This window comes from Xenopus laevis, chromosome 3S (assembly GCF_017654675.1).
Source record: "Xenopus laevis strain J_2021 chromosome 3S, Xenopus_laevis_v10.1, whole genome shotgun sequence".
In the NCBI taxonomy this organism is placed as follows: domain Eukaryota; kingdom Metazoa; phylum Chordata; class Amphibia; order Anura; family Pipidae; genus Xenopus; species Xenopus laevis.
The window spans coordinates 14,710,129-14,734,593 of NC_054376.1; the positions used below are offsets into that span (position 1 = coordinate 14,710,129).

Consider the following 24,465-nt stretch of genomic DNA (forward strand, 5'->3'; position numbering starts at 1 on the left):
GGCTATGCAGGAATGATGGAAATATAATCAGGCTGTAGGTAATGCAACAAGACTGTGGCCCCTGTTTGAGAAAACAGATCACAAATAAATCTGTGAATTCATAACCCTTCAGCTATCAAACTACAAACTGAAAAGTAGGAGGCATACTGGGAGATTAAGTTAATAACAGATCATAGCTACAATAACATATATGAATGATAATATATAATACGTTGCGTTTATACCAATACTTATGGCCCAGGCTCCATTTTGTGCCCTTGCTAAAACTACCTTGTTAAACTGAGCATCCTTGCCATCCCTTTAGACCAAGTATTGCCCCCAAGTTTTCCATTTACATTGTATGAGGTTTTGGCATATTATTATACATTCCTTTCATTTTATCTGTATCAAAGCATCCTGAAGAAGAGTTTTAAAAAGTAGCTTGCTGTTCTGCAGCTTTTGATGCTGTACTAGAGTTTATTTAAACCCTTATACGAGTATAGGATTCTTTATCTAGAAACGCATTACCCAGAAAGCTTCAAATTACAGGACGGCCATCTTCCATAGATTTTATCAAACTAATACACATTTTTAAAAATGATTTCCTTTTTCTCTGTAATAATAAAGCATTACTTTGTACTTAATCCAAACTAAGATATGATTAATCCTTATAGGAAACAAATCCAGAATATTGGGTTTATTTAATGCTTGTATGATTTTTTAGCAGTCTTAAGGTATGATGATCCAAATTACAGCAAGATCAATTATCAGGAAAACCCCAGGTCCCAAGCATTCTGGATAACTGGTTCTATATCTGATTCATCGTTTGCTGGAACAGTGACATATTAATCAGTCATTTACATTTACTAGCAAACTGTTGATCAGTTACTGCTTTATATTGGGCCTGGACAACTGTGATCATGTAACTGCATAGAGACACAAAGAACAGAAGTATAATTTACAGTAAGGTAGGAGCGTTCTGAAGGGCATCTTATTGAGCTTCATGTAAATACAAGCAGCTATAAAGCTGTGGTATTTTTATTCATAAAGCATAGAGGTTAAATTATTCCATGTGCATTGATAGCTTCTCATATTGTGCTTCTGAATGGTATCAATGGATTACAGCGATGCTTTTCATAAAGCAGATATGCCAAAAGCTCTGAGCTGATTGTGGTTGCATTTGTTGACACACACCATTAATATCATCATCATCATTTATTTATATAGCGCCGACAAGTTACGCAGAGCTTTACCGTAGTTATAACAAACAGGGAATAAATGGTGAATAACAAACAAGGATTTACAGAGTACAATAGAATTAGTGGGCCCTACACATGAGTTTACAAACTAAAGGTTAGGGTACAATTGAGATTGATTAGGATTTACTCACTACTGTCACATTGCTGAGTGTCATATTCCGATTGCCACTATTTTCTCTTTACAATTATATTTTATTACAGTCATTGTTTCCTCAAAGGTGCGAGCCCCGGTGTGTCGCTCATTTTCTAATACACCAGGGGAAGAATTTTAAAATCTTTTAAATTAACTGTTGCACCTAAGATAAAGGTTAAAGCTTTGCAGTCAGTCTTTATCGGGGGGTTTTCGGCCAGCTTAGGTGGCCCCCATAAATATAACATTTTCAGTAACAGGCCAGAGATAGTTAGAACAAGAACACTAATAATTTTAAAAACATAAAAAATAAATAGGAAAACAAACTGAAAGCTTCTTAGAATAGGATTATTCATTACCAAAAGTCTTTGAACAATAAGCAAAACAGTGTATAATAACAAGGCTATTTAAAATAGATACGAATTTTGCTTTCAGTTCCTGCCTTACACTAAAGTGCCAGTGTCACTCACTTATTTTAATTGAAAGCAGATTTTGTATGCCTTTAAAGCCATTGCAGACAGAGCGTTGGCTCTGCTGCTTTCAGCCTGCATATATTGTTTTCAGGCTCAGAGAAGTGAATCCTGCCCCAGCTACATTCATTTGAACCCCTGCCACTTGCATGCATGCACATGCAGGAGTAGAGGTCGGCCTTAAAATGCCTCCATGCAAGTGGCAATCTTTCAACCTGAAAAAAATATGCAGGCTAAGAGCAGTGGAACCAAGCTCCACCTGCTTTTGTCTTAGAACTTTACTTGGAAACACTGGTTGGGGCTAGACATATTGTCAGTTTCCCAGCTGCCCCCAGTCATGTGACTTGTGCTCTGATAAACTTCAGTCACTCTTTGCTGCTGTATTGCAAGTTGGAGTGATATCAACCCCCCCTTCCCCCCCAGCAGCCTAACAAAAGAACAATGAGAAGGTAACCAGATAACAGCTCCTTAACACAAGATAAGAGCTGCCTGGTAGATCTAAAAACAACACTCAATAGTAAAAGCCAAGTCCCTCTGAGACTGATTGTTACATTAAGTAGGAGAAATAGCAGCTTGCCAGAAAGTAGTTCCATCCTAAAGTGCAGGCACAAGTCACATGACTGGGGCAGCTGGGAAACTGACAATATGTCTAGCCCCATGTCAGATTTCAAAATTAAATTTAAAAAAATCTGTTTGCTCTTTTGAGAATTGGATTTCAGTGCAGAAGTCTGCTGGACAGCACTATTAACTGATGTGTTCTGAAAAAAACATGTTTTCCCATGGCAGTATCCCTTTAAAGTGTTAAAGTTTTCACAATTAGGGGCCTCCCCCCCTCCCCATTGTATCCCAATGATATCCGATTGTAACTGTAAGGCTAGTGCCAGACGATACATTTGCTCTGCATGCTACCCACTGCTTCCCTTCTCTTCTGCCAACACGGCGGATTTGACGCAAAATGCTTAATCTTGCATTTGGTGACAAAATCTGCCAAATGTGTTTGCACCCCAGGAATATTCTAGTTGTCAGTGGCTGAAATCAGCCTGCGGATTTCAGCAGGTTGATTTGGTCCTGTCTGGCCCTAGCCTAAACCCATTTTGGTGTAATGCTTTGTCTCTATATGTAAACCTTTTGGTCTTGTATTTGTATTCCTCTACTCTGTAAAGCACTGTGGGAAATGATAGCGTTACATAAATAATTATTTATCTTTATGCCCATAGTGTCTTATGCAGTGCACAGTGATGTTGTGGCAAAAGGAATTGGATTGGCGTTTTCTGCCCCCGCATAGATATGCTAGCGGAGAAGACACCATGTGTAACATGGTCCTACTTATGGCATACATTACCTTTTCTCCACAATCTAAAAATACCACCATACCACCCTGTGGATTAAGATGAAGAGACTTGAAAACTGCTACTGCCAGTATCTACAAAGTCTATGCACTAACTGGCCAGCTCAAACAGTATTATATCTGAAAAATCCCATTGGGCAAAAACTGCATTAGGATATATTAAAGTTCAGAGTGGAGGACAGATGGACAAAATTGCAGGTTTACTGCTAATGTACAAATTTATTGTAGTCCACAAGACATGTTTTGGGCACCATCTGCCCTTTTTCAAAGGACTTGAAAAAAACCTTTAAATATTGGCTTATTGGGTGCCAGGACGAAGCACCGGTGGGACAGTAATAGGACCAGCTGCACCTTGCCTTGTGTATGAACCCCATTGTTATGCATTAGGATATAGTCTTCTATGTGGTCTACATGTTATCCACGGGAGGCCAACAGCATCCGACAAGCCTGATTTTTTCCTAATCTGTTTTCAGGAGCCATCTATAAGTTCATGTTCTCTAAATGTTTGTTAGGAAGCACTTGAGAATCAGTCAGGATCAGAAGGATAATTGTAAGAATTAGGTATTTGCTTCAAATTACACAGGGGTATTGGGTTGCTATACTGATTTTGTAATTATGCATGATTGCTGTGGATTAGCTTGTTCAGTATTGCTCATAGCCACTAGAGTTGGTACAATGCTAACAAAAGCCTATGAATACAGCTTCGGGAATGAATACAAATGAGTATGTTTAAATGCATTTAGCTGGCAATCAATATAGTCTTACTAACTGAATTTTTCCTCTAATAATCAAATGCTCTTTTATGCCTGTGCTGGCTGCTTTCTCTCCAAATCTATGGATTACCTAAGCTTTGCACTGTTGCCAGAAGAGTGGGAGACACAGGGTTGCATTAAATGCAAACTAGGCGCATTTCTTCTACACTGATTATTCTGTTATGCTGCTGGGTAACTCTGTAAACAACTTTAGCCTGGTACAGATATAAATATATAGCATTCTAAAAATCATAGAGATCTGCACAGGTAAATTTCCTTTGAGTGTTGAGTTGCTACGTTCTGCCCCTTACACAGACCTGGCAGGGGGCAGGCCTGGGGTGAAGAGGGCAGATGATGATCCAGGGGGTGCCCATGAACATTCGGTTTATGATGTGGTGATTGCCAATTGGCTGATTGCAACACCATTCATTTATTTTATAGCCCTCTGTATTTCTAATCTGGACAGTTTTCATCTCAACGGCCCTTCTGAAAACTAAGCTGTCCGGGTAAAAACCTATTTGAGTAAACTGTTCTCTCCAGAAGCGGAGAATGTGGTGACCTCAGCTGGTGTTTCAATAGAACAGTCAGTTTGATTTTTGCTAATCTCGACCATTTATGTTCATATAGAGGTACCTTTTAAGGGTAAGGGCACACAGGGAGATTTAGTCGCCTGGCGATTAATTGCTTCTTCTTCTGGGCGACAATCTCCCCGATCTGCCTTCCCCTACCTTGCCGCCGGCTATAATGAAAAATCGCCAGCGAAATGGCACTTGCGGCGCTTCAATTTCCTCCCGCGACTTGGGAAATCGAAGTGCCGCGAGTGCCATTGTGCTGCCGATTTTTCATATGATGAAAACTGGAAAAAGGTAGGAGAAGGCAAATCGGGGAGATTGTTGCCCAGTAGAAGAGGCGATTAGTCGCCAGGCGACTAAATCTCCCTGAATCTTCCCGTGTGCCCTTAGCCTAAGACCTGCTCTAATGATACAGTAGAGACTTGAGGGAGGATATGAACACTTTTGTGTGTTAATTACCAGCATAAATCAGTTGTGGCCTTATATGTGCATGAGCAACATCCTAGTTTTGCATATGCATGCGGAACAACAGTAAGTGGGGACAGTAGAAGGCCATTCACACAACTGTAGCTATCCAGTTGTAAGAACTCAGTGGCTGCATGGGTTTAGCGTAAGCTCATTATGGAGAGCATGTGCACCCAGCATGCTTTGTTAATTTGACCATCATGTCTTTTATTGTAAGGGAACATCTCTTTTCAATGCATTGCCCTTTTTCCAATGCTCCATTGCCAAACAATTGGATTAGTACAATTTACTCCAGAGGTATTACCTGATTTTAGCAGGGAAGTCTCATCTAAAAAATAAACCAAACAAAACATTTTTGTAAAAAATTGTAACCAACTTTCTAATTTGAATTAAAACATTTTTATTTAACAATTTTACATTTATTTTTAAGAGTAATTGTTATTGATAGTAGCAATTATGTTATAGTAGTTATGTTGCAATTCTTTATTTTTGCTGATGACGACTACTACTACTATTCCTACAGTCAGCTGTCCTCCAGACAAGACTTCAAGTCAAGTCATTAACATAGCTGAGAAGAAGGAAAATAACAGACTATTGCAAGGTATTGTGGAAAATTCAGTCTTGAGGAGGAGAGCTGATTTCTAATGCATTGTTTCTGTAGTTAAGCAAACTGAGAAATAAATAGGCAAGGACAGACATTCTCTCTATTGCTGTATAAGTACAAATAATGTTTATCAGAGTGAAAATTAGGGGTAGGCAACAGAGTCACATATCTTGGGCACAATTGGGGTGATGGCGATGGAGTATTAGTGATCGGCAGGCACAGTCGGACTGGCCCAGTGGGCCCCAGTCCTGTTGGGCCCCATTGGCAATGACACATTGGCAGAAGTTGTGGTGGTGCATGGGGGGCCAGAATGTGCAGAATGATAATTAGCTATGGCAATCAGTGCCAGTGGCAGCAGTAATCATTCTGGGGGGTACTGCACAGAGTCCCAGAAGCAGCCAGAATGTTGAGGCCTTAACTGGGGGGAAAGGGGGTGATGTGCATGAGACTGAATGGCAGGCCCATACCTCAAGTTTTCCAGTGGGCTCTGCTTCCCCCACTCAAACACTGTTGGCAGGGAGACAATGGAGAGTGTCATGGGGGAGCGAGTGGCACGGACTGTGTGGAGAGAGTAGTCGGTTGGGTCAACAAATCAGTAGGAGCAGACAGAGCACAGGCAAAATGGTATTGTCTTGGGTGGGAGTATTAAGAAACTATTGCCTGTTTCCTACTGAAGAAACGGAGACTGCCTCTGACCAGGCCAATTAGCTCCCTATTAGTATATGTGTGCAAACTTGCAGATTCTCTGTATACACAATAAGCTATGCTCACAATTTGCTATATATAAACAATGTATGGTGTACTTACCATCTCTCTGGTGCACATTTCCCTTTTAATGAAAAATAAACTTGCATTTAAAAGAACTGGGATGATTTATTGATGACAGAACTGGGACAGGGGAAGCTCTCCAGAATTCACCTTCCAAGAGGCTGTTGGCGTAACACAAACAGGTTTTTAAATAGCGTTTTCCAGTTCAGCCCTAATTTCTTCTCAGCCAGCTATTCCATGTATCTGGGAGTGTGTCCCTACATCTCAATTTGCTGATGTCCAAATGGCTGTCATGAAGAGTACTTTATACTTCTTCCAACATAGAATACCTTCTCTACAAACACAATGTTGGAGAGTGCATGGTTTGTCTGTACCTTACCTAATTGTAAGCTCTACAGGGCAGGAAACAATTTTTTGCCTAGAAAAGTATAGTTTATACTTAGGCAATTATCATGGTTTTCAGTCACTTATATTGGTATGAAACAAGCTGCATCTCCTACCATTGTATTGAATGTGTTAAAAGTGGATTTTTAAGACAGAACCCAGTGTGTTTGCCCTTTTAAAAGGGAAGGTTAATTATTAGCTAACTATCGACGTTTGCATAATTTATTTGGAAGGAAACAAAGGGCAAAATGGTTTATAACAGTTTTTTTGTCAATCATCAGGACTCTAAGCAGATGGTCAGCTGCCTGTTAATTAGCTTTTACCCATCTGGGGGCTCAACCTCATTTCACTATAGTTAAATAAATTTTGGTGATCATTATTTACATTTAACTCAATAGCCCTTCTGCTCAGGGGATCTTTTTTGTTCTTTGGCCATAATGGTGTCCTGAAAGATTGAATGTAATTTAGTTAATAGGTAAATTACGCTAACCAAAGCAGATGAAATGTATTCTTTCATGCAGTGATTGCGAAGTGTTACCGTCTGACCCGTTTAATTAATCTTTCTTCTTTCTTCAAACTAACCTTCCTTCCTTCTTTCTCCATGCGGGCATGCATTTGCAGTAGAGTGTTAAAAGCCGGGTTTTCTGGAGAATGGATCTTTTCATAGTTTGGATCTTCATACCTGAAGTCTACTAACCACTTTCAATTAATACACTTGACATGTTTTGAATGTTGTTTATAAGGGTATGGAACCTTTTATCCAGAATGCTTGGGACCTGGCATTTTTACTTTGTTATATGTATATCCTTACCTTAAATCTGCTAAAAAATCATGTATCTTAGTTTGGATCAAGTACAAGGTACTGTTTTATTATTACAGAGAAAAAGGAAATCATTTTAAAATTTTGGATTATTTGGATAAAATGGAGTTTATGGGAGATGGCATTTAGATAATTCGGAGCTTCTGGGTAATGGGTTTCTGGATAACGGACCCGATACCTGTATACTCTTGAAAACAATTTGGGCAAGGTGAACTGCCTCTAGAGGAAATAGAACCGTTTGCTACAAAAAATCACTGGCCACAGTGAGAATCAACACTGATGTAGGTAAGTCTTAACTGGAGTCAGGGAACCTATGGGCTCTTCCTGCAAGTTCCTGCTTGCAGTATACTTTGTATTGCTCTTTTGCTTGATGTTTGTATTGCCAATATCCTTGTTGTCTTTGAGTAATGCGTAGCTAAGAGGGATAGTTGCTCACATGTACCCGAATCGGCAGAGCCATTCCTGCACTTCTTATGGAGTCCTACTTGTTAGTAAAGTAGCACCGCATCCTGCAGTGAGCAAAAATCTGTTCCAAAGTGTATGTAATTCATTTGTGCTTGTTTAGTAAACACCACAGCGTTTGCATTTCCATGTGAAACTAGAGGGCTCATTTCAATAACGAGAGCTGTTTTCCTCCTGACTCTGTCCGCTAGATAGATAGTTTTATATTTATTATTATATCTGCTGGTGCCCATGGCAGGTTTTCTTGGATACTATTGCTTGTTTACCCAAACATCTGGTGCCATTGTATTGTTCATCAGCCACCACAATAGATGTTGGAGCATAAGGCTAATGTCACACAAAGCAGTTTTTCCTCCTGCATAGAATTGCAGGTGGAGAAAAAGTCAATTCAATCGGATTCACACCCATCTGCTGCATGCAATATGTATCCGACATCTGCAGAATCGACATCAGCACACACAGCAGAATTCTGTGCAGAAACTTGAAAGGTGTGTATTTTCACATCTAAATCTACTACGTGCGTGCACATAGACTAATACAATATAGTAGTGGCAATGTTGCTGCCAATTTTAACTAAAGACAGCAGTAAGAACTGTTAGGATGTACAGGGGCAGACTGGGCTGGCAAGACACCGGTAAAAAACCCATTGGGCCCCCTGCCGACCTGGGCCCGCTCCCTCCAGCTGGAAATGTGAGTGCCAGCACCCCCCATACCCCCAATTATGACTACAAGTGGGAAGGAATCTGTAAATTCTACACGGTAGGGCGGATAGGGTGGCGGCATTTGGAGGCGTTGACTGGAGTTTGCGATTGGGGGCCCCAGGTGGCAACCCCCGTGGGCCCCAGACACCCCAGTCTGACACCGAAGATATATTTTGCAAGTTTTACAAGTGACTTGTGTTCTTCTGGCTGAAACAGAACTATGATCAGCGGGGCCCGGGTAGTTCCGCCCCTAGTCACTGGGGCTTATTTACCAACACTGGATCTGGACCTGGACAGTAACACAAAGCTACCAATGAGCAGCATTTTTTTAACCAGCTGCAGATAGAACAATTAAAACAAACATTTCATTGTTTGCCACAGGTCACACTCAAGCAGTGCCACCGTGAGGTGCAGGGCGCCCGAGGCAAGCTCTCCATGCCCCGCCTGCTCCTGCCTGGCTTTATGGGTGCGCACATAATTCCTGACGTGTGCAGAATATATCTTTCTACTGGCTGAAACTAGGGAATGCAGGAAAAGAAGTATTTGCACAGCACCCAGCCACTGTTATAGACTAGGCACGTACCTCTTCTGACGACTGCATTTAGGTGGCAGAGGACCTCAGTGTACCTCCATCGTTGTGGAAGTAACATCTGCACATGATGTCACACGCAATGTTGCTTCTGGGGAGAATTTTTAAAGAGACAGCACATGATAAATTTCGATATTCAGATTTTTTTCAAATTCAATTTGTACTATTCCCTAGTCGAAGTACACAAAAAATAGCTTGAAAGTCGAATTTTTTTTTTTGCACCTATCTCCGATATATTTTAATTAAAAAAAATTATTGTTGCCTTTACATCCCCTTTACTGTTTCCAACTCCAGCTGCAGGGACAAAGATCATGGAGCCAGATTTAAACTGGGATTCTATTTGGAGGATTATTTTGCAACAGCCACTGGTTCTGCAGATTTGGCGAAAGTTTGTATTAAACAATACAAAAACTATAAAATCCACATGACAACACAGGACCCGGTGTCGTCCCTATTATGATTATTAATCAGTCTTGCTGTATCGGCTTCTGGCAGATATTTGACTTGTGCTGTTTTGATAATTTATGCCGACCACTAAGCAACCCAGACCACATTGAGGATGTGCACAGTCTTGGTCTTGCAAAGATGTTACAAGATGTGGCCAACTTTAAAAGCATAAATCATTTGTTTGATTAGGCTTGTGGTGCAGTAAGTTCATGTTTTGTTTATTATACAAAATACAGCATTTCTAGCACTATTCTTTTTTAGACAATAGTTCCCCTTTAAGCCTGGCATCCCTATCCACAGGTTTCTGCAGGGACCAGCGCAAGATGACATTAATTGAATTGAAGTCCTTTTGTTTCCAGATGTAGCAGGAAAGTGTGGGAGGGGGAACATGTGCTGGAAATAGAAAGAGGCCAGAATCATGTAGTTAAAAATACACAGTATACAAGAGGGATTTCAGCGCTAACAAAACCGGCTCTTTCTATAATTCTAGTTGAAATCTGAACAACAAAGAAAGCATTGGCACCAAGTACTAATCATTTGCAACCCCACTGTTTCTTTCATCCACCAGTCAAGCAGGGCTGCACTGCTGTGCTTCAGTCTGACGTGCAACGTAATATTTATTATTGGGTACAAAAAACAGACGGTGCAGAATTATATTGGATGCAAACTCTAACTGAAAAGTTATGGGTTTGTGCCACTTCTTTCTTAGCCTGTGAGTAGTGGGGATATATTTTACTGGGTATAGTCCAGCCCCTACCTGTGAGCAGCAGATCTAGAAAAATAAAAATAACAGTATGTCCTTACAACAGCACTTGGTCCATGGAATTTATTAGGCATTCTTGTGAAAGGTTACCTTCAATTCTACCTCTCTATTTGTGACATTTACCTAAAATAATATATCCTTATATTGATGCTTAGTGATGTTTATAGTTATAATCGGTGATTGGTGATGTCATAACACATGCATACAAAAGAATGCACCCCCTTCTTCAGAATATTAAAATTTGTGAACCAAGCCAGTCCTGTACAAAAGCCTGCAGCTTCTTTCCTGTTAGGGGGTCTTCCACACACTGGCGCCACAATCCCCCCGCTGAGGACCATGTTCTTTTACATTACAGCTGCAATCAAGGGGAGGTAAGGGAGAACGGTGAGGAGCGGGTTTGGGTTGGTGGGGCCAACCAGGTTTTTTCCCTATCTTTACATATGTATGGTCACGGCACTCCTCAGTAACTTCTGATATCCTTATGTTTTACAGTAGATGGCATATTATTTTTTCTGTATATTGGCTTTCTTAGTACTGTTGTCCGCTATAAGTGGTGTTTGGTGTTAAGTGTAATATAGTAACATAGTAAGTTAGGTTGAAAAAAGACACACGTCCATCAAGTTCAACCTTTTAACTTTTTTAAACTGCTAGCTGATCCAGAGGAAGGCAAAAAAAACATCTGAAGCCTCTCCAATTTGCCTCAGAGGGTTAAAAATTCCTTCCTGACTCCAAAATGGCAATCTGACTAGTCCCTAGATCAACTTGTACTATGAGCTGTTTCCCATAACTCTGTATTCCCTCACTTGCTAAAAAGCCATCCAACCCCTTCTTAAAGCTATCTAATGTATCAGCCTGTACCACTGATTCAGGGAGAGAATTTCACATCTTCACAGCTCTCACTGTAAAAAAAAACCCTTCCGAATATTTAGGCGGAACCTCCTTTCTTCTAATCGGTGACCCCACGTCAGCTGGAAAAACCTACTGGTAAATAAAGCATTAGAGAGATTATTATATGATCCCCTTATATATTTATACATAGTTATCATACCATAAGCAGTGTATTTTACAATTGTACATAGTCAAATATTTTGTGCATTTGAATGTGCCTTGCTTGCAGGGAAAAATGTATTTAAGGAGCACAAATAAATATTTTCTAGAAAACTATTACAGGGATGGGATCCGTTATCTGGAAACCCATTATCCAGAAACTTCCAAATCACGGGAAGACTGTCTCCCATTGACTTCATTTTATTCAAATAATCCAAATATTGCTTTTTCTCTGTAACAATAAAACAGTAGCTTGTATTTGATCCAAACTAAGGTTTAATTAATCCTCATTGGAAGCAAAACCATCCTCTTGGGTTTATTTAATGGTTAAATCATTTTCTAGTAGACTTAAAGCACTGCGTAACTTGTTGGCGCTATATAAATAAATGATGATGATGCCTTAAAGGGGTTGTGCCTTTCAAACACTTTCTTTCATTTCAGTTGTTTTCAGATTGTTCACCATAAACAAATACTTTTTGCAATTGCTTTCTATCTTTTATTCTTTACCATTTTCCCAAAATTGAAGCTTAAAGTTTAATATTTGTATCTCTGGTGTTGGTGTCTGGCTGCTCAGTGATCCAGATTCTGAATAGTTACAATTTGCTGCATTAGTTGATACATTTCTCAGCAGTAGCTGTGGAATATTAGCAACTATTGTATCGATTCTTAACAGCTGCCTTTAATGAAGCTCAGGGATTCTGCTCAGCAGGGACAAAGATAACAAGTGTATCAACTAAATGTATCAATTCAAAACAGTTAAAGTAATTGGAAAAAGTCTTTATTTCTGGTGAACTGTCTGAAACCAACTGAACTGAAAAAAGTGTTTGAAGGTGAACAACCCCTTTAAGGTATGAAAAGCCAAATTACAGAAAGATCGGTTATCCGAAAAGTCCCGAGCATTCTGGATATCTATATATACATCTATATATGTTTTTTGTTTTTTTGCAGTAACCTGCAGAATTGTAGAATGGTTTGGGGGTGTTAGTTGCTCTTTAACCCCTCAAGTGCTTACAACCGTGGAATCCACGACACTGACTTGAAACTACTATCCTATCATGTAGACATCGATTCTATTTTGTGGGGTTTGCCTTTTGATCAGTGTTGTGCTGCACTGATATTGCCATCAGATCGATCACAAGGCTCTGACTTTCGAAGGATTAAAAGCGCATGGATATCCATGGTTTTGAGGATCAGAAAAAGATATTTATAGTTTGTTTCTTATTGCTTGACAGCATAGCAGGACAAGGATTTACTTGTGGATTTACTCCACACAAACATAACTTAAGCTTTTTGAAAAGTAAACTTAATTTAAAGCAGCTTTGCAATATATATCAATTAAAAAAATATGCAGACTTTTCATGATTTTTATTGGTTTGGAACAGTTCCCTAAGCCTAGCCCCCTGCTCTCCTGCTGATCTCTCTGACTACTTTGCTGAGCTGACTGACTACTGTTAATTTGTATCAACAGCCATCTGTCCTCAGCCTGCATCCTCCAAACCCCACAACTCCCTGCAGACGTGATTTCAATAAGGAACAGAACATCACAGTACAATGCATTGTGAGTTATGTAGTTCCTGCATGCTGTCTGTAAGCTGTGGAGTAGTTGTTACATCATTTGTAACATCAGTGTTTAGTCCCTCCTTCCCTGCCAGGATTTCAAATGATGCAGAAAGAGAAGAGCTGTTAAGCAGCAGGATTTCAGCTTAGAAAATGGCATTTATTCTTACTTTTTGAAGAAACGAGTAGCTGTGATGGGTATATTTCGGGTGTCTTTGTTATGTGGGCCTCTTTATCAAATTTTGGTTTGAAAGCCAGAGTTCCCCTTTAATTTTCGCCTCAACCAAGAGGACGTGTCTTGAAATAGCATGAAAGCTTCATGAGCTGACCTCCCTCAATGCTCCTTTCTTTCATATGTCTTTATCTCATCCGTCACCATATTTCAGTGTATAATACACTACACATAAATCAGTTATTTTTATTGACTGCCCCCTCATCCTTTATTATACCCTAAAGAATCATTTGTCCTGCCTGGAAATCTTGTAGCACTAGACTTCTCAGCTTGACAGACAGATCCTTTAGTTAATTTAGTCATTTAGATTTTTTTTCCTTCTTACATTTACTGTGCTTTTATTTAGCATGTGTACTTTGTTTTTATGAAGATTTTCTATATTGCAGAGAATTCAATGATGCTGCACCCAGAACCATATATGATTGTGACATTTTAATGGTGCCTGAATCTGTATCGAGCCTGAGGGTGAAAATGATTTATGGTTTGGGGGGCAATGGTTATGCTAGTCTGTGATGCCCTAGATGCTTGCCATGCTTGCTCAAGCTGCTCATCTCTCTCTAGGCCCATTTACCAGTGCAGATTAATGTCTAAAGTTTAACATTTGGAGGCAAATCTCCATGTCCACAATTCAGCATTTCCCCCTAGAATTCCAGCATCATTGCAGGTGCATGCCGGATTGCATCCATGTTTGGATTTGTATGAAGGCCAAAAAGCAAGGGCCAAGGGCAGTGCTTTTTTAGGGGCAGCATGCCGCCCATCCACAATTTTTTTTTTTTTTTCCCCCGAGCCCTGTGGAATGGGCCAATTTGACAATTCTTTAACTCTTCTACTCACCTATTCCCCAATTCTCCAGAACCAAGGAGGAACAGTTGCGCTTAGCCTAGGGCAGAGGTACTGTAATTCTGCGGCTGATTGTGTCCACTGCAATTTTTTTGCGATGTTCTGATATGCATACAAATTAGCATCCTTGTTTAATCGCAATGCAGATTGCAGCATATGTTCCCATGCATTTGTGTTCCACTAGCCTCACTTCTGAGCACCTCTTTAAAGGAGAACTAAACCCTAAAAATTAATAGGGCTAAAAATGCCATATTTTACATACTGAACTTATTGCACCAGCCTAAAGTTTCAGCTTGTCAATAGCAGCAATGATCCAGGACTTCAAACTTGTCACAGGGGATCACCATCTTGGAAAGTGTCTGCGACAGTCACATGCTCAGTGGGCAGCAGAAAATGTAATATAAGCTGATGCTACAGGGCTGATTATTAAATTCTGATGCTAATTGCACTGGTTATAGTAATTATCTGTATTAATTACTAATCAGCCTTATATTGTGACATTTCTATTCTATATGTACTGTATATTGTGAGTGGGTCCCTAAGCTCATTAAGTGATAGCAGCACAGAGCATGTGCAGTGAATCAGCAGAAAAGAAGATGGGGAGCTACTGGGGGATCTTTGGAGACATAGATCTTTACTGCTAAATGGCAGTGGTTGCCTTGGGCTGGTACAGAAGCCCAAAACATTTCTACCTACTTCATTAGTTAAGCTTTAGTTCTCCTTTAAAGGACAGAGAAAGCTCTAGTCCACTGTGAAAAATACACTGGCTCAGATGTTGGTGTTAGTTGACAGATGTGTTAATAGAAAGTTGCCTGTGGGCTTGCCTGAAATGTATTATTTGTATTAATTCACCAATGAATAGCGTACTTTGCCAATTAGTAACTTGTTGGAAAAGGAGTAAATGGATTTAGTACCCGTTTTGCTCTTCAGGGTGACCCAAGATTTGTCAGGGTTTAGTCATTTCAGTATTTTGCGATGGAATTGGGACACTTGTAGTTATTTAAAGTGGTTGTAAACCCAACCGTCTCACAGCACTATGTAGTTTTCTATAGGAGCTACCAGATGAAAATTCCAGTGATCACAAATTTCATTGTAAATGCAAAAGAACTGAATAATGTACACTGAATCCCAACACTTTGTCGGGCATCTTGCTGTTATCTTATAGAGATTATGTTTGTTTTTTTTCCTTCATTATATTACACTGGAGTCAGATATGGGGATAAATGACAGAGTTGTTTATTGCCGGGAAACTCAAAGCTTCCACCTCTACAGGGCAAATAACGGGAGTCAGAATTATACAGAGCAGCTGGCATTCTTATTGGAGGATTTTTATTTTGCATGGTATTGCAGTTGCTGGCTGTGGTGATTTGGGGAAAAGTTTTGGAAAAGATATATTGTGCAATATTGCTTAAAAATACAATCCTATCTTCCCCATAGACCGCCCCCCACCTAACACACCTGAAAGAGCCCACGGTCTTCAATGGGTGGAGACTTTTAAGTACCTAGGGATCTGGATTCATGCTGACCTTACTCAATTTGTGGACCTCAATATACAACTCATATTGAGATATATTGCACAAAAGAGAGAGGCATGGCTGAACCTCCCCCTCATTTTACTAGGGCGAATCAACTTATTTAAAATGATGTTATTACCAAAGCTCACATATGTGTTTAGGCAGGCCCCATTGATAATCCCAAATTCAATCTTTGCAAAGTTAAGAAGCCTTGATTGATGATTTCTTTGTTTTGGAATGGTTCCCATCTGAGATTGGCTCTTAGTACTTTACAGCTTCCGACCACTCAGGGAGGCCTGGCTGCTCCTAACCTTTACTGGTATTTCCTTGCGTCACAACTGGTAGTGGCAAGGAATTGGGCCACTCCGTCACACACCAATGCAGCTACACTTCTTGAGGCACAGTTGGTAGGATCACTTGAGGGATTGAAAAACCTTCTCTACAGAGGTACCTCAACTATCGAAAATACCTCCCCCCTAATGAGAACTACAGTGAGAGCTTGGCAGACCGCTCTACAATTTTATCCTAAGCCACAACAGTCTTGCTCAGAATTCTCCCCTCTCTGGGGCAATCCCAAACTCGGCAGCTCCGTACTATCCCAGATCCGCAGCTATGGGCTACTCATGACATAAAATACTTAGCAGATATTATGGTGGAGGGCAAGTTAATGGCTTTCCAGGATCTGAAACAGAAGTATACACTTCCTAATAAAATGTTCTTTAGGTATTTACAGCTGAGACATGCAGTTAACACCCAATTTCATTATAATGCAATAGATACCACTCCCAGACCAATTGAGTTAAATATAAGAAAGGTTACCCTTAATAAGCCATTATCGACCTTCTATGCACAGTTAATGCAGGCAGGGAGTGCCTCTCTTTATAAACTAGTGGCTAGGTGGCGGAGGGACATTCCTGGGATTTCTTCGGAGGATTGGGAAGATATTTTGGACTCGGCCTTCGAAAGGGGTTATTTGTAGTAAAGATAAAATGACACAACTGAACTACCTGCATAGGGTATACCTTACCCCATACAGACTCCATAAAATGAACCCGAATATACATGATAAATGTCCCAGGTGTTTTCGCTCCCCAGCAGAGTTTTTACATATTATCTTTAGATAACTTTCATTTCTTGATGTTACTGTTCCTTTAAGGTCTAGTAAATGCTGTAGAAACAAATATATAAGAAACAAGTATATATATATATATATATATATATATATATATATATATATATATATATATATATATATATATATATATATAAAATCGGTTGCTATGGATTTTGTGACTGTTGCAAAGTTTGACATTTTTACTATGTTAGCCACAAATTCTTACATTCAGGAGGACATTTAGTAGGGATGCTCGCTTTTTGAGGGTTGCTGCTTTGTACCTCCAATCAGAAATGTAACTATAGATCGTGGGGCCTGAGCAAACCCCCTCACCCCCTCTCCAGGCACAATCTTCGCTGTGAATTTGCGTTTATGCGAATCGCCATCGAGTCCCAAGGGGGTATGGACTCGAGTGCAGTCGCACCCCTCCCCCGATATTACCGCCACCACGTAATTTGTCATGTATGCAGCATTTATCAAACCAGAAGACTTTAGGGGTCATTTAATTTGCAGAACACAGTGTGTGCATAGTGCAAGAAAAAAAGTCACAAATTGCATTTTTTTGCACTTTGCACACTTTGTTGTGTTCTGCTCTTCTGCTATTGCTCCAGGTCTCCGTGTAAAAAGAAATTCAGCAAGCACTCTGGACACCGCTCGTGAAGATAAAATGTTGATCATCAAAAAAGAATCATCAGCATCCTGATGCGTTTCATATCACAGATACGTAATCATAGGCATAACATTCTATAACATAAATAAATAATTCAGCGTAAAATCTCCGTTGTATCCATTTGTAATTCATTGAATTCTATTAATTATTTATATCATTTATATAATGGATAAATGTCGGGTTTATTATTGGTGATCTAATTTCTAGCCGTATTTAGGGCTTTATATATATGTACATTTTAGGAAGGTTGAACGGATAGCTATAATGAATATGTAAAGGGTAAAGGAAATGTCACTTCCGGATTCTATTTGTTTAAAGAGCCGTTGGATACGTCGAATGTTATGCCTATGATTACGTATCTGTCATATGAAATGCGTCAGAATTCTGATGATTTTAACTTACTGAAATAAACGTCAACATTTTATCTTCACGAGCCGTGTCTGGAGTTTTTTCTGACTTTCTTTTTGCACTTCAAGGATTTCCCCCTAAGCTACGCGTTCGGGGCTACGCACCCGGACCACTCGTCTTATTAAAGTCTGCAAACCCAGAAGCGCAAGACCTGGATTATATACACCCAGGTCACAGTAAAAACAGGGTGAATAATATAAATATAAACATATACACATAGGTATACTCCTTAAGATGATGGTATTTTTTGCCGCTACCCACAAATTGTAAAAGTACCTCAGCGCTTAAAACAATTTATAATTTATATTTAATACATTTGAGTTAAACAATATCAAATTACTTTGTATATGAACCTCCAGGTCTCTGTGCTCTGTTTTGGAGGAATGCAGCTCTCACTGTAGTAGTCAGCATGGTATTCATAATAGGTGGCATGTAGGCATCCCCCTAACTTGCCTGGCATTCGTGGCAGGGGGTACAGGCCATAACAGGGACATGTCTTTACCTGCAATCATGTGCCCCCTGATACTGCCCTCTGCACCAACCAATGCAGCTTTGACCAGGGTGCAGGTGCTTGTTGAACCCCTTAACACCCATTTACTTGCACCCAGGGGTTTAATAAATGACCCCTTCTGTTTTAATACTGACACATTATTCAGCTTTGCTCACCTGATCTACCTGATAGTCACGTAGGTGATTATATTTATATAAGTAGCGAAGCACATAATTCACTTATGCGAACCTGTCCTAGTTTATTTGCAACATCAGCAAAATAATTCACAGTATTTCATGCCTGACGAAGGGGGACAGCCTACAAAACATTGCTTTTCTGTTGTTTTTGCAGTTGAACAAAAAGTTTCCATACATACATTCATGTGATAATTAGCCAGTTAGAATATTGATTTAATGTGCCATGATTTCAGTATGGTCTGTTGAAATTGCCAGCTGAAAAGGCCCAACACTGTGCTTTAGGCAGTTTCAGTAATACAAACCGATGTGTCTGCCAATAACCGTACATATATGCCCAGCTACAGCGCCAAGACATCTATTCTAAGGGACCATTTACATAATAGAAAGCAGTGTGAGAAATACAAAAAAAAAAAAAGCGTATACAGTCTATGTGTTCCGTTTCGTACCCTATCCTATGAACACAGTACTGACTGGACGGGGTGAGGGCAGACGGCAAGGACTGGAAATTCCTCGTGGATCAACTGCTTGGTAAATGAGCCCTAAGGAGTACACCCATGCACCCCTGGGATAAGTAAATGGCTAATTTTATTTTGCTATTTAAACAGTTGTTCACCTGTTCACTGGGTTGTTCACTGGGTTGTTCACCTTTAAATTCAGTTTTAGTATGACGTAGAGAAAGATAGAGAGATTCTAAAATGATTTGTAATTGTTTTTCATTTCTCCACTTCGCAATTTCAATCTGGTTGCTACCCTAGCAATCATGCATTCTTTTGAATAAGTGACTGAAATATGATTGGTGGTGTGATATTGCCATACCAACGCAATGTTCCAACTTTTTATTCATTCCATTCAGCTCTCCATTTTGCTGTATCTGCAATCCGGTTGCTAGGGTCCAGATAACCCTAGCAATCATGCATGGATTTGAATAAAGGCGGCCATAGACATCGCCAAACGAGCGGATCTCTCCCAGATATGCCGACATTGAAGTGGGCTATATCGGGCTGATCTGATCGTGGGCCCTAGGGCCCAACAATCGGATCATAATGGATCCTATCGGGCGGTCAGATCGCGGGATCGCATACACGCATAGATGCGGCCGCGATCCAACAGGATTATTTAACCTGCCCGATCAAGATGGGGGCCTTAAGAGACTGGAATATGGATGAGAGGTACTGAATATTAAAGAGGAGTGATAAAAAGTAGCAATAACAATACATTTTTAACCTTACAGAGCATTTGTTTTTTTTTAGATGGGGTCAGTGACCCCCATTTGAAAGCTGGAAAGAGTCAGAAGAAGAAGGCAAATAATGCAAAAAACTAAAGAAAAAGAAAAATTATGACCAACTGAAGAGTTGCTTAGAATGAGCCATTATATAATTAAAGTTAAAGGGATACTGTCATGGGAAAAAACATTTTTTTCAAAATGAATCAGTTATTAGTGCTGCTCCAACAGAATTCTGCACTGAAATCCATTTCTCAAAAGAGCAAACAGATTTTTTTAAATTCAATTTTGAAATCTGACATGGGGCTAGACATATTGTCAATTTCCCAGCTGCCCCAAGTCATTTGACTTGCTCTGATAAACTTCAATCACTCTTTACTGCTGTACTGCAAGTTGGAGTGATATCGGCCCCTCCCTTCCCCCCCCAGCAGCCAAACAAAAGAACAATGGGAAGGTAACCAGATAACGGCTCCCTAACACAGGATAACAGCTGCCTGGTAGATATAAGAACAACACTCAATAGTAAAAACCCATGTCTCACTGAGACACATTCAGTTACATTGAGAAGGAAAAACAGCAGCCTGCCAGAAAGCATTTCTCTCCTAAAGTGCAGGCACAAGTCACATGACCAGGGGAAGCTGGGAAATTGACAATATGTCTAGCCCCATGTCAGATTTCAAAATTGAATATAAAAAAAATCTGTTTGCTCTTTTGAGAAATGGATTTCAGTGCAGAATTCTGCTGGAGTAGCACTATTAACTGATGCGTTTTGAAAAAAAACATGTTTTCCGATGACAGGATCCCTTTAAGACCAACTGAAGAGTTGCTTAGAATGAGCCATTCTATAACATACTTAAAGTTAACGTAAAGGCAAACCACCCCTTTAATGCCACAACCTTGCAAACTTGGGTTTTCCTGTAATGTTCTAACGTTAACATTTCAGTTTGGATATTAATATTAGGTCCTTGTTTTTCATTTCAGAAATTCCACGATTGCTGCCGGCAGATCAGATTTAGGTTCAATCTCTCTGGAGCACTATATGCAGGCGCCAAGCCCTTTTGCTAACAGCTAGACCAACCACAGAGAACGAAATTAGATGTATTACATGATAGTGATTAGTGCAGCATGACCGTGTGTAACAGTCTGCGGTACATTTCACTAACTTGCTTGTCTTATTGTAAGAAAAGCACCTACAGGCTAATTCTTATAATTCTAGAAATATCAATTCTCTGTTTAGTATAATACATATATTTCTACTAATACATATATTTCTACCATGAAATTCATCAACGAAAAGACACTAATATAAAGAATGTTATTCCATCTTCTAGCTGAGCAGTAGCATCTAAGAAAGATTACTGGTACGGGACTTGTTATCCAGAATACTTGGGACCCGGGATTTTTCAGATAATGGATCTTTTAATAATTTGGATCTTCATAAATTGTCTACTAGAAAATCATGTAAACATTAAATAAATCCAATTAATTAATTATATCTTAGTGGGAACCATGTACTAGGTACTGTTTTATTAATACCGAGTTCATTTAAAAATTTTAATTATTTGAATATGATGGAGACTTTGGGAGATGACATTTCTGTAATCCTGAGCTTTCTGGGTAATGGGTATCCAGATAAGGGCTCCCATACCTGTAATACCTTTTGCGTAAAGGAGAACTAAACTGTCAAAATGAATACGGCTAAAAATGCCATATTTTATATAATGAACTTATATCACCAGCCTAAGGTTTCAGCTTGTCAATAGCAGCAATGATCCAGGACTTCAAACTTGTCACAGGGGGTCACCATCTTGGAAAGTGTCTGTGACACTCACATGCTCAGTGGGCTCTGAGCAGCTGTTGAGAAGCTAAGCTTAGGGGCCGTCATAAAATATCAAGCAGAAAATGAGGTTGGCCTGTTATATAAGCTGATGCTATTAAATTCTGATGCTTGTTGCACTGGTTTCTGTGCTGCCATGTAGTAATTATCTGTATTAATTACTAATCAGCCTTATATTGTGACATTTCTATTCTATGTGTACTGTATATTGTAAGTGGGTCCCTATGCTCAGTAAGTGACAGCAGCACAGAGCATGTGCAGTGAATCCGCAGAAAAGAAGATGGGGAGCTACTGGGGCATCTTTGGAGACACAGATCTTTACTGCTAAAGGGCTGTGGTTCCCTTGGGCTGGTACAGATGCACAAAATATAATGTACAACTCGCTACTTCTTTAGTTAAGCTTTAGTTGTCCTTTACCAGGAAAAAATAGAATAGGCCTAGGCAAAAAACTGGTTTTCTGCTTTTTCGAGAAACAAATTATATATTCCACTCTGTAAAAAAAAAACCCTAGAACCCCCAATTTACGTTTTTGGGGACCAGAAAAAAGTGGTGTAAAATATGGGAAAATGTTATATGCATAATCTATTTCTTACATGCCGTAGTATACAGATATGGGATTTGTTATCCAGAATGTATGGGACCTGGAGTTTTTTAAGGGGTCTTCCAGTAATTGGGTCACTTGCTTAAAAAAAAACTTAAAGGTTAAAATATCTTAAAGAATTGTGAGAGATTCCATGGCTATATTCATGGCTTTTGTGAAAAATGTATTATTAGTGTTAAAATGTGCTTTGTCTTTTTATATGTGCAAATAACTATAAACGGGCAGAGCTTTATTGAGAAAACACATGGTCTACATCAGTCCCTAGTGGAGTTTACAGTGTAAGGGCCCTATCACATTTCTTTTAGAACCAAACTACCCAGAGGAAACCCACAACAACATTGGGAAAACATTCAAATTGCATTGTTACATTGTTATATTGACTGCTACAATTATATTTGGCAGTGAGGGATGTGGAAGGATGTATCTGATGGGGAAAGAAACTTTATTTCCACCTGAAATCTATGTCTAATAATGCAATTTGTAAATAAAATGCTATTTGCAATTGAGTTCTAAAAAAAGCTTTCCAGATCTCTAAGTTTTCATTTGTGTGTATATGGTTTTTTTTTTTTCTTGTTCCAGGCACAGGGGACATCGTTGCCATAATGATCTCAGAGGCAAGAGGCAGAGAAATCCTGAGCTACGTGGAGAGAAATATCTCTGTACTTATGGCCATAGCAGTGGGCTCACGCAACCAACCGAAGAATTTTAGTCGGGGCTCCTTGGTCTTCGTTTCAATCTCATTCATTGTCCTGATGATCATTTCTTCTGCTTGGCTGATATTTTACTTTATACAGAAGATAAGATACACAAGTGCTCGAGATCGGAACCAGGTAAGCAGTCATTATTTATTATGTACATTAGGTTACATTCATATACAAGGGCTTTACAACTTTTTAAATTACAGTAGGACCTCCAGTTTTACATTTTTTTTCACGGGACCAGAAAAAATGGTGTAAATCCTGGGGAAATGTATTATACATTTTATATAGGGGAGACAAAAAAAGTGTAAAATGATTGAAAACTTACAATCAGGGAATGTAAATGAGTTTTCATGTACTTTGGATAAGAACATTAATTGATTGGTTGTTAAAGGCTAGTGAAACTGGTACAAACTTTTATTTATTGGATTGTTACTGTGGTATTACAGGTATGGGATCCTTTATCCGGGAACCCATTTTCCAGAAATCTCGGAATTATGAGAAGCTCATCTCCCCTAGACTCCATGTTAAGCAAATCATTTGAAATTAACATCTTTTCTTTTTCATTGTTATAATAAAACAGTACCTTGTGCTAAACATAGATATGATTAATCCTTACTGGAAGCAAAACAATCCTGTTGGGTTTATTTAGGGCCTTATTTGGCAAAGACTTTTTAAATGAAAAAAGTCAGACCAAAGTAGAATCCATGATTGGACCTTATTTATTATTAGAAAAATCAATTTGGGACAAATACAAAAAAATCAAGCAAAAATCCAAACCGAATGCTTTTTTTTTTTGCATTTTCTTCTGACTTTTTCCTGAAAAGATTTTTCTGTTAATTCCAGCGCAGACCACAGAAACTTCCAAATAGGATAGGAACCTCTCCCATTGACTTATATACAACCTCGGCTGGTCTTAGATGCCAGATTTTTGGATTCTGACTTTTTCCATCCCCAGGGTTTAATAAATCTCAAAAAATTCGCGTTTTTTTCCCACAAAAAATTCGCGTTTTTTTCCCACAAAAAATTCGGATTTTATAGTTAAAACAAAACTCACATTTTTCGAGTTTTTGGCATTTAATAAATAACCCCCTTAATGTTTAAATGACTTTTAAGTAGACATAAAGTATGGAGATCAAATTTAAAGAAATGCCCCTTATCCGTAAAGCCCCAGGTCACATTCGTGTACTTAGAATTTCTTTTATTTCCCTGCTATTTCAAGTCAGGACGTACGGTTCCAGTTTTATTATACTCGAGACTAAAAAAATTAAATGGTTAAAATCATAACCCTTGGAGGCTGGCACAGTACAACTATTTTGGAGTTAATTGCTGAGGGCAGTTGCCCATAATCAGATAAATAAACAGACATCAATAAATATTAGATGCCTATGTTTTTGGTCCTTATTGTTACAGTATGTAGAATAAGCAAGATTGCCAACCTCAGAGTTATTTTGCAGAGCTTCTCATGGCTTCTCTCCTAGCCTGTCCTTATGTATGCTTTATGCAAACTCCCAATGATACATGC

General features: G+C 39.2%; 1 protein-coding gene across 4 annotated transcripts in view; it reads left to right on the forward strand.

Annotated features, from left to right (window-relative positions):
• Positions 1-24,465, forward strand: part of rnf130.S (ring finger protein 130 S homeolog) — a 139,758-nt gene that overhangs the window by 52,395 nt on the left and 62,898 nt on the right. For all 4 annotated transcript variants that reach the window (XM_041588024.1, XM_018254939.2, XM_018254938.2 and 1 more), the window contains exon 3: positions 22,822-23,072. In XM_041588024.1, the coding sequence (XP_041443958.1) occupies positions 22,822-23,072 (251 nt within the window). The remainder of the gene's footprint in view (positions 1-22,821; positions 23,073-24,465) is intronic.